Source organism: Crocodylus siamensis, chromosome 4 (genome assembly GCF_052110815.1).
Source record: "Crocodylus siamensis isolate JL-2025a chromosome 4, ASM5211081v1, whole genome shotgun sequence".
NCBI classification, from domain to species: domain Eukaryota; kingdom Metazoa; phylum Chordata; order Crocodylia; family Crocodylidae; genus Crocodylus; species Crocodylus siamensis.
In genome coordinates, this window is record NC_143398.1 from 52,716,845 (window position 1) to 52,728,495 (window position 11,651).

The 11,651-nt window shown below is 40.5% G+C and overlaps 1 protein-coding gene across 2 annotated transcripts in view; it reads left to right on the forward strand.

Moving 5' to 3' along the window:
* The window catches only part of IMMP2L (inner mitochondrial membrane peptidase subunit 2), an 871,246-nt gene extending 869,007 nt beyond the window's left edge, over window positions 1–2,239 (forward strand). For both annotated transcript variants that reach the window (XM_090042296.1, XM_090042297.1), the window contains one exon: window positions 1,559–2,239. In XM_090042296.1, the coding sequence (XP_089898422.1) occupies window positions 1,559–1,678 (120 nt within the window). In that variant the 3' untranslated portion in view covers window positions 1,679–2,239. The remainder of the gene's footprint in view (window positions 1–1,558) is intronic.
* Window positions 2,240–11,651: the final 9,412 nt, after the last annotated feature.

The following is an 11,651-nucleotide window of genomic DNA, read 5'->3' on the forward strand; positions in this document are numbered from 1 at the left end:
AAAGACTCGATTAATCAAAAGTCTCGATTAATCAAAAGTCTGCCGGAGAATGGCGATTGCTGCGCTCCAGCAGTGTCCTTTGTCTTGTGTATCACTGTCCCCATGCTCAAAAATGGTGGTGAGGGCAATTGAACTAAAGCTCAAATGAGCTTCGGTTCAAGTGCCCCCGCCAGCATTATTAAGTGTAGGGACGCTGATACATGAGATGGTGGGACCCCCCAGCCTCCCCACTGGAGCATGTGTAGAAGTGCCCCAAGTGCCCAAATTTTGTTTATAGGCAAGTAGACAACAACGTTAAAATATCTGGTATCCAGATATAGAGTTTAAATGCCTAATCTCAGGTAACCATATCTGAAAATTGGATTCATTATTTCAGACAGAGGCATTTTTGAAATTGCATTGCATAACCGGAAAACACTATAATTTGTGATTTCTAGGGATTTTTTTAAACAAAGTATTCTATTCGCAATATGACTTACAACATAATATGGGGAAATTCTGAAGTCTGCAGTATCTGCAGAACATTCAAATTTAAAGACATGCATGTTAGCTGTATTGAATGGGATATGCTCTTCCACTGCAGGAAAATTTCATAGATTAAAAGCTTCCCTATTTTGCATTGAGACAAAGCTGAAACCTTTCTTGATTTTTCACAGAAGAACACAGAGTCAGCCTGCCCATCTGAGCCAACTGCTTGACAGGGCATTTACGTGGGACATGGGATACCCAGGGTCAAGTCCTAGACTAATGGTCAAGTTACACGTTATACTTAGACCATATGGAATCTGTGGAACGTTAAGCAGCAGTAAAGTTGGGACATGCTGTGAGCAGTTGCTAGCCCTGTAATAGCAAGTCAGAACAGTGTAGGAAAGAAACAAACAGGGGTGTGGCTGGAAGCCCTCCTCGGGGGAGGAGGAGGGCCCCAGAGCCATAAATCCTGGGATGCTTGAGGACTGTAAATTGCTAATTTATCTCCATAGAGCAGACTGAAGTTACCCTAATGCAAGCTAAAGTAGCATGGCCTAGAGTTAACCCTTGCCCAAAGTGGCATGACTTTGAGATGCTCACAGAACACTTAGCACGAGCTAATGAGCCTTAACATTTCATGTTTAACATATCCGCTGTGTGGTCTGAGTGAAATGTGTAACTTCACCCTAAATTGGGCAACCAAGGAATTTGAAGCTAGGTCTTTCACATCAAAGGTGAGTGAGTGAGTGTCCTAACTACTGGGGATGAGGCATACTGCTTTCATTTTCATTAGAAATTCAATTCTGGTCCTAAGTCCAAAGTTTTGTCAAAACTGGTACGTTCCCATAAAGTTTTGAGTTAAAAAAGTCCAACATTTTTCCAAAGAAAGATTACTTTGTTGTAAAATTCCCAACTAGTCCCGGTATTGCAAGGTGTATTTCCTTTTTCCTTTCATTATGTTTGTAGTTCACATTGAAAGGTTCTAAATTCTTTGCTTTGTATTCCCTTCTTCCTATTAAAAAATGTCATATTCTGTATATTTAAAGACCCCTCTGTTTTATTACCTCTATGGTTTATATTATTGCTGCAGGTTTCTCTTGGACTCCTACATGCTCGTGCTACTCATATCCTCTGGCCTCCAAGACGCTGGCAGAAATTACAGCCCGTGCTGCTTCCAGAACGCACACCACTTCTGACAGAGCAAGAATGACCTATGTGTTAACGATGGGGAAAAATATTACTGGGAGTGAGGCACTGATGGTGTAACACTATAAATAAGAGCTATACCAAATGTGCTTACATACCATGTAACAGCAGAGACTGTTGCAGCAGAAACATGAAACATCACCCTTAAGTGTCATCTTAAATGCAAAACCCTTTTTAAAAATCTTATACATTATTACATGATATGTATTATTTTTATTTGGAGTAATTAGTTTGATTGTGAAGGAATCTGATGTTCAATTTTTCCAAAAGCAATAAAGTATTTGAGCCATTGTGTCTGTCTCAGTGCTCCTGTGGATAAGACATTATTAAAACATTTTATAGAATGTTTTAATCTTTTACCTTTGACTTGTTTCTTTAGCAACCTGACAGATCCCTAGAAATGAATGGCTTGTTGAAAACAAAGTCAGTTCAGAACTTTATCACTTATGTTAAGACTGAAGATGTGGAAACGTTTACTCCTATTTTGAATTGCGCTATAATTCTTAATATGGAGAATTTCTATAACTGAAAAGTAAAATTTGTCATAAAAAAGAATAAAAATGCTTCTATAATCCAGCGAGTTTATTTTTTATTTAATGTGGCTTTGTCTATGACTAAATTGAATACAGATTAGTTATTTTAAAATATTTTCCATTAATTTTTATATGAATACATACTTCTTTTATGTGCTATTGATGAGACGGCTGAGTTCCAAACAAATATAATGCAAAGTATATCATGCCATCTGCACAAAACACTTCTGCATTTGTTAAGTACGGTCACTCAATGTTAGTATAGATTGCTGCATTTCTTTAAAAATATGCTAGGTGCTCCTCTGATACTGTAAATGTGCTAAACCAATGCATGAGAAACTATTATGCAACTTTATAAGTGAAGGAGGCTTGACGAATGGCATATTTTCAGTCACAAAGTGGTATAAGCTCACTTCATGCAATACGTGTTGAATCAAATACTTTAGGTTGGATAATAGAAAGAGTTGTGTCTATAACTGGCACAAGAGGCCTTTATCTCAAGGAGAGTTTTTCACACACTCTCAGCAGAAGCTCATGCAAACTGAACTAGGTTTGGTTCTAAATTATAGTGCTAAACTGAACCTCTGTGATTGCTGAAGCTAATATTCTATAAAGGATAGTTGATAGCTCCATCAACGTTGCATTGTTTTCATTGTCATTTGTTAGTCCTCCTGGATTTGAGATGGACTCAGCCAAGGCATCTAAAGCTTAACAATTTACCTGTTATGCAGCACAGCATGGGCAGTCTTGGTTAAGGGATTACTAACTCAAAGCTTGAATATAGTCCAGGCTGCTTCCAAGGGAAATGGGTCCAAAGGGTTCTGGTGTCAGACCCAGATTCAGAAGCTGTAGTCTAAGTCAGGACAAGCCAGGGTTCAAAACTGAAGCTGGAAGCAAGGTAAAGCAGAGAGTTAACAGGGATCATAAGCCAAAAGCCAGAGTTGAAGATCAAACTAGAATCACAAGCAGGGAACTGGAATCAAGGAATGCCAATAGTCTAGTCTTAATGGAGTCAGAAGCCAGAGCCAGGAGTCAAAACCAGAAGCTCAGCAAGAAAACACACAGAATTTCAGGAACAAGGACCCCCAAACAAGGAGGCTGCAGGCTGGGCCTGGTTTTTACAGGCTGGAGCAGGTAGAGCCTGCTGTCTGCGGGCTCAGGGGACCGACTTCTGACTGCCTCACTCAGCTCAGCTGGGATCTGGGTGCTGTTCTGCAGATAGCACTTCTTCCAGGAATGACTTACCCCGATCTCTTGATTAGGACTGGCTGGGTCCAGGGTTCTGGCTTGGTTGGCCTCATTATGCTAACCTTCTCAGCCTAACAAGTTATCAGTACAATGATTCGCAAGCCAAGAAGTACCTATGAATCACTAGGTCAATCTACAATAAAAACTGTTGACCACATTTCCTGCAATGTTACTTACAGTTCTGTGGTAGATGGGAAGTCTGTGACTTCTTCTGCTGTTGCTCCTCCTGAGTCACACACTCTTTTTTAAGATCAGCACCATATTGCTGCTGAAAATGATCAACACCCTTTTTGATTCTCAGCCACCATTGCTGTCTTTCTGCAGGAAGTGATTTAGTTATTTGTTGGCATCTTGCTCTAAACAAGATGCATTGTGAACAGGTCAGCAAAATGCCTTTTTGGCCAGCCTAATTTTCACAGTTTAGAATTTTTTTTCCTGAATGAATGCATTGAATTCTCCCATGGCAGTTTTGTCTGGAACTGACAGAGACAATCTGGTCCAGATTATTCTCCTCTGTACTAAGCAATGTTGTTGCATTCGTGATAATTAGTTCATGTTCATGGTAGCACACTGCCCCTGGATCAGAGGGTTACACATCCACGTTGATCTATCACTGATGCTTCTAGGAGGCATCACTGCTTCCTTACAAGACCAAACCAAACAGCACAAGTGATTCCAGAAAGGCATATTTCTTCTTCTGAAGGTTAGGGTGTTGCAGGTGAGGCTGGGACAGACCTATGGCTATAGTATAGTTCTGGTTTCTATGGAATTCCATTGAGATTTGTTATAAGTAGGCCTAAGAAAGCTCTGGAAGTGGAGAGTCGGGAACATGTGCGTGTCACATGCTATCTGCTGGAGGAACATGCGCAAAGGCCCTTTATGAGACCCTGTGTGGGTCTTGGTATGTGTGTGTGTATGTGAGTGTGAGGAGAGAGAGAAATGACAGGAAGGATATGAGAGTGAGAGTGATGGATGGGATGAAGTGAGTGACTGGGTGAAAGGCAGAACACGAGCGGGACCACAGCATGGAGCTGAGATTCCTCTCATCACCTGCCTTGAGTCAGGAAGGAGTTGGCTCCCTGACGATTCCCCGTCAGTTGCATGACAGTGCTCTAATAGCGGCTCCCTTGATTCCAGTGTAAGTATCAGCCCGCCTAGGTGGGACTGGATACTGGCTATCACTGTCCTGAAACCCTGTAAGTGACAGTAACGCACACAAGTAGGTAAGCTTCGGATACTGGGTGAAAGGGGAGACAGAGCCAAATGCTGGCCTCACCTTCAATAAATAAATCTTTCTTTGAATTTCTCTGGTCTTTGACAAAGTTCGGATTTATAGAATTTTCACTGTGCGTTTATGCTTTTTAGTTAACTTCACTCTTGGTCCCAAAGGGTGTTAATTAGCAAACTGTTTTATTCGTGTACCTTAAGCAGTTGATATAGTGATTATTAATTTAAACCAGTGATATATATGGATAGGGTGATGACCCACCATACCTCTTTGGGGAGAGATCCAAGAGGAAGCAGCTGTTTGGGCCTGCTTTATAATTTGGTTTAAAAGAGTGATTTTTTCCTCCCAACAAGGATAGTCCATCCCCTTGCAATCTACCCATTATCTATCTCTTAGTAAGCCTAGCACTTTAGAATCTCCAAATATATTTAAATATTGCATAATATCATTTGCCTTTCCCAGAGCTGGTCCACAGGCCTATGAAACCCTTTAATTAATTCCAATATAGTTTGCTTGTCTATTAATTAAATAATCAATTATTGTGATTGTTGTAGAGTAGCTGACAATACTGATTTTAATCTTTACGAAAATGAATTCAAATTTTAGCACGGCCAAAATTAAATAATATGCAAACATGTAAAGAAAAAACAAGAGCAAGTTTTATTAGCTCTACCCTAGTTTTCACTCTAGAGATCTGTCATTCTTCTCTTTCCTCTACTACAGTTCCCACATCCTTCTTTTGAGTATTGACTGGGCCGTAGTCTCTCACATACGTTGACAAACTGGAAAAATCCCAGTAGATCTTTTTCTTCACTGATATCCTTTCTATAATTATAATATCAGGTACTTAGCAATAACTTGAAAGTGTTTTCTAGTTTATAAAAGCTCCCTAATTATACATTTTAATCATATTACCTCAATTTAAATTTAGTGGAGACACCTGTTTTGGATGCCTCAGTTCTAAAGCTACAAGAAGAGTCTTTAAAAAAATCTGTTAGGCCTGAAAGCCTATTTTTTACTATGGAGAAGCTAGGGGAGAATGACAGAAAGACACTGTGTGAAAAATCAGAGGGATTTGGGGCATAAAGCAAGCTGAGAAAAAAAGTACAATCTGTCCTAAGTACTGTAGTGTGAAATGCTTGATATTTAGTTAACATAAGCGCCTTCTATGTGATTTCATCTGAGCAAGCAGGCTTCTGCACTTCAGTGGATCTGCACGCATTCAGGGGAATGCTTCCGTGGTATAAGATTCAGTAAGCACAGGCGCGAATGCAGGTCTGAGACCTCAAATACCATCTTCTTGGACCAACGCAGGTAAAAGTCATGCAAAAACTGAAAATTCCCAGCCATTGGTATACATTGACCTGGTTAGAGTGGTGAAAACTATTTCCTAGAGAAAAGTTCAAGAGAAATTATTTGCCAGAGAAAGGTGCTTTGCTATAACTTGGCATTAAAATGGGTGACCCATTAGACTACTGATTTAAGAGATAGATAGCTCATTTACAGCATGACAAAAAGCAGCAAATAAGGCCAGTGAAGTTAGACCAACTAACTTGAAATCACTAATATCCTGAGCATGAACATCTGACTGGTCCAGAAATGGCTACAGTTTACAGTAGCAGCAATAACATATCCACACTCACAAAAAATATTTTTGCGTATCTGTTGCAATTGTGTTGAATTCTCTAGTTCCCACTGGAGTGAGAGAATCATGGCAGATGTCTCAATATTGACATCAGTGAAAGACTCACACAGATTCAGGGCATTATGATGAGAGTCTTGGGACAAACTCAGGGAACTTTCCTCTTCTGCAACTACAGAGAACTCCTTTGCAGCAGAACCAAGGAAAGTGTGCTGAGCAACTGGGGCCTAGACAGGTGGGAAGTGTAAGCAGGAAAGGCACGAACAGGTCAAAGGAACCCTTATCAGCCTGTATAACTCCTTATGACCCTTCTGTGCAGGGAGATACATAAATGCCCTACATAGGCTACAGGACCAAATCTAGAAATTGGTAAAATGGTGATTGGCACTTTGCTCCGCAGATCATGGGGACAGTGTGAAGTTGGAGTCTCTGGGCCTGTGGTGGGCACTGGATACAGGGGAGGGGGTGGTGAACAGAGAGTATGTGCAAGGAAGAGGAGGACCTGCTGCTTTGTTTGAGGGAGCCCTAGAGACGCTCCTGTTACCTCATTGGACCAGATAGGCAGAGAAGTGGCAGTGGGGAGCAGCTTCAAATGGTGCTGGGCTCAGGCAGGGACAGTGGCAGTGACACACAAGTTCCTCCCTCCTGCAGCTGCTCCCTGTTCTATGGTGTTCCTCGTTTGGCATCAACTAGATGTTGGAAGAAGGAAACTTCCTCTCTTTGCCCCCTAAGGCCATTGTCCGTGGCTGAGCTCTGTCACACCATGCAGCTGCTTCACGCAGTTGAGCAGCAGCAGCTCTGATGCTTCCCTCATGCCTGTGCCAGCAGGGGCCAGCAGTGGTGGTACAGGGAGGGTTACATTTTCTCGTGCTTACCCCTGGGCAGCAGAGGTCATGGAAAGGTATTCCTTTAGCAATTTGCTATTTCTTTAGTAATTTGTTTTTGTGAGAGAGCTTTGTCCAGCCCTTACCCTCTATGGGTGTATTGCCATATACAGGGTCATGTGCTTGTAACAGCAAAAATAGTAGTGGCATAAATTTGTGCCACTACTTTTTGCTGCTGCGCATCCCCCTGCTTGTGTGCTTTGGTGTGGGACAAAATGCCTTTTCTTTGCTTCTCCCAGCTCCCAACATGATGAAAGAACTGGGCCAGAAATAAAGGAGGGGAGATGCTCTGGCCAAAGTGTCTCCCTGGAAGATAGCCTCTGTGTCTGCCTGCGCACACTCCACTGGCATGCTCCATGCCACTTTTTTTGCAGCATTTTTTGTGGCATTTTAAAATTTTTTCCTACTGGGATTTTCTGGTAGCAAATTTTGCCCCTGCATGTTTTAACACACTGAGTATACAGTTTGTGGCACTTTTGTGGTGCCACAAACTGCACATGCCTGCACAACTTGATCCAGCCTATATGGCTTTTAGTAGCGAAAGGAGATATAAACTCAAAGCCAAAAAAATCAGCACAACAGCAGCTGGTTTTCCTATTGCTGTTTCCCATTAGTGCATTGCTTGTAGTTTATGCATCTTTGTTAGGTGTGATCTTTACTGACTGATAGGTGAGTGGTATTCCATTAGCTGTAATGCTTCAGGACCCAGGCAGCATTAAAGCAAACCATTATTTACTGAAGCATAATCTATTGCCTCTATTCTCCACTTTTCCTCTGTGTTGCCAATCTGACGTCCATTCTCTGTGTGGATGTTTCCCAGAGTACCCACAGGCTTCAGCTCTGAAAACTAATGCTTCATGTAAAGCTATTCCAAGCTTCTAACCTTCACTGCTATGCATCTATTATTACAGGAAGAATGAGCAGAAAAAAAAGAGGAAGCTTGTTTTACCTCCCTGTGTTGAATGGCTGTCCTGAAAGATTAAGTAAGAATATATTATGCTATCAGAATCTACAAACTGATTGGGTAGAATGCTCCCAGAAGAAGACTTCTAATTTCCTTTGGTCCTATGCTGTAACCCTGAATGTATTTTAACCCGTTTCAGTGGTACTGTTTGATATGTTTAATTAAATCATTACTAATATTTGTTATGCTCAGGAAAAGTATTATTTCCTGTCTTCTTTAGATAATAGTTCACTTTGTGGCCTACTAAATGACATATCCAAAGTCTGATAGAGCTGGATATTGAACAAAGATTTTTTGGTTCCCAGTTCAGCTTCTTAACAGCAAATCTATTAACAGCAAACTTACTGTAGAGTATCATAGCTAATATACCCTGAAGACTGTTTCATGGCCATGTAATGAAGGAAGAGATGAAGCATTCTGGTAGTATAGTTTATATGTCAATATACTAGTGCTTAAATATGTAATATGTCTATAGTCGTAGTAACTGTAGCAAACACATTTTGTTCATAAATAGCCAAACTTTTACTAGAGATATTATCTAAATATATCTTAGAAGTCCAGGTCCAAAGCTTTAATTGCATGATTAAGGACTAGATCTAAAAAAATACTTTTGTGCCTAAGTACGACTTGGGCAGCATGTAAGTGCTAAGGCAAAGGAGGCACTTGTGAAGAGCTTAGAAGGTGCTTATGCATCAGAGGTGAAATAATTTTTGATATTAAAGTTTCCTAGCTATCTAGAGATCAGGTTTTGTATGTCTTCCTCAAGTATATGGTTTGTTACCTTGGGGGCCAGTTTTCAACATTAACTAATAGGTAAACCAGGACTTATTTTTACTTTGTTTGAATATGTCAACTTCACAAAGTGAGTTAGTTTTCTTACATAACTGTGATAAGATAAGAAACTTTTAAACAGAAAATTACTTAAAATATTGACAATACCCAAGCCCATACAAAACATTCCATGTAAACTCAATATTCTATGCAAAATTATCTTTAAAATTATTGTGGGATTTCAGCTTTATTTATTTTTAACATATCAAAACCTGGACTTTTGGCTGGTATATAAAAAACAAAAAGAATCTGCTTCAAAACATTAGGTTGGCATAATCATGCAATTATTAAAAAAAGGCTTTTCATTTTAGCTAACTAGCTGAAGTCATCATGCTCATTATGTATTTCTTTCTTAAACCTGTCACAAATCTCTCAGTATTTTAACTCCTAACATTTCCCAATATTGTCCTAACTGACTTGCAAATTAAATTTGATGTCCTACGGGGGCTATTGTGTACAACCCCTCAAGATCTTTCTTAAATAAACTTCAATTAATAAAGGAAGGAACTGACATAAATTTGTTTTTAACATTCCCCATACCTTTACCAAGTAGTTTTTAATTATTATACGGACTCATCATCATACAAACTATTACTGAATCATTGGGTGCCTCTGCATGTGCATTAATGTGCTTTTTCTAATGCATATTAAATTTAGTGCCTCCAATATGAGGTACTAAATAAATGCACATTAGGCTGCACTAATGCGCAGTAGCACAAGTACTCACTTTTTAGGTGATGCTTAATGTGCAGTAGCCTATTCTACTGCACATTAGTATATTAGCATGGGGTATTTTTGTTCCACTTTACTGCGCAGTAGAATAGGCTGCAGCTTGTTAAAGTGCGCATGTAGATATGCCTATTCTGTAGTATGTTGATGCCCAAAGAGCTAAGATCCACATATACTACTTTAATTTGCTTTAGATGAGTTTATAATTAAAGACAAATACTGGCTCTTTTGTATGATTTGTTCTTTAATATAAATAGGTTGCTCTTGACTAGCACATGGAAATTATCTAGCTGGATGAGACAGAAAGAACCCTGCTTTGGATGGTCATCAATACCTTATGCTCTTTATAATGATTAATTATAGAATAACCATCTGTAAGCTTATTCCCATAAGGGAAGCTCCTTTACAACCATTGGCAGTTAGTATTAGTCTTATGCCCCAAGGCATGAAGATTTAAATCCCTTATTTATTTGTATCATTTCTAATGTAACTGTGGCTGTTCTCATTATTCAGATAAATTTCTACTGCTTGTTCCAACAACAGCCCCTGAAAAGTTTCAGTCAGCAGATATGTTAGAGTTCAGTAAAGTTAAAAAAATTAGTTTTTACCTCTGCATGGCTGTTACCACATTTAAAAGATGGAGCTAATAATTATCTACCTTTCTTTCTACCTACCTATGTATTCACACCACTCATCACTATAATTCCCAAGCATTCATAGTCATAATGTATTTTATACTCACCCCTTCCAGAGGTACAAACTTCTTTGTAAAGATCTGTGAGAGCTATAGATTAAAAAGTGTTATATAAATGCAAAATATTGTTATAATCATGATGGCTTATGCCTTAAAATATAGTTGATCATGATTGTCATGGAAATTTTTGAGTATGTGCTGCCAGTACAGAAGAGGTTAAACTGACATGCGCGGTTTGAAGCTGTGAGTGGAAATTTCCAAGGCTCACCCAGTCCTTGCCCCCTGGGTGACCTGCGGAGCTGTCAATCATTGTTGACCTACTTTCCCCACAGACGCATGCTCAGATTGTGTCAGCTCCTGACTGAGAGCATGCTCAGTCAGAACCTGACATGAGGTAATCGGACTAGAAATTTCTCTGCGGAGAGCACGTTGATTGGCTACTAAATTGATATAAAAGTTCTGTGAGCCCCTCCCTCGGGGTGGTGTGTGTGTGGTGGTGTGTGAGGGGAGATCGCGCGGACCAGAGACAGAGGCTGCTGCTGCAGGGACTGCTCTCTGAGTCGGGCTTTAGGGCCTATTGATCTCCTCCTTTGCCTCCTTCGCTTAGTATTTCGTATTACTCGTTGTATTTCGGTTTTGACTACGTTCATCTGGCGTCCTGACTTACCTTTCGAACTGATTAACGGCTTACGATTTCGGATCACCCTATGGACTTTGTTTAACCCGGTTCTGGATCATCGACCTCGGCTTTCTTCACCAACTACGACTCTGCTCATCCCTCCAACTGACGTCTCCGCTGCATCACCTTCTGGCTACTGACCTCGGCTTTTCTCATACGACCACCCGATTCGTCCATTGCTGTGGACTGGCGTCACGCGGTTCAACATCACCGTGTTACAGTTCGTTTTATTGTTTGTTTTGTTGTTTGTAATCCCCATTTATGAGCTGTTGACCAGCCCTGGGACTAGGTCTTCGGACTGAACCTCGTGGGCCAACAGACCCCTTTGTTGTTAATTGTTTGTTTGTGTTCCAACTGTAACTGAAGACCTTTCTGCCTACGCCCGAAGCGTAAGTCAAATAAATTCACCTGTCTTTCTCAATCCGCTCCGAGTCCCTATCTCCAGACTCTACGCCGCTAATCCCACCTGTCCGTATCTGATTGCCACCCCGGCCCACCGTGACCTTGGGGCCCGATCCTTCGGTTTTCCCCGACAATGATAAAAT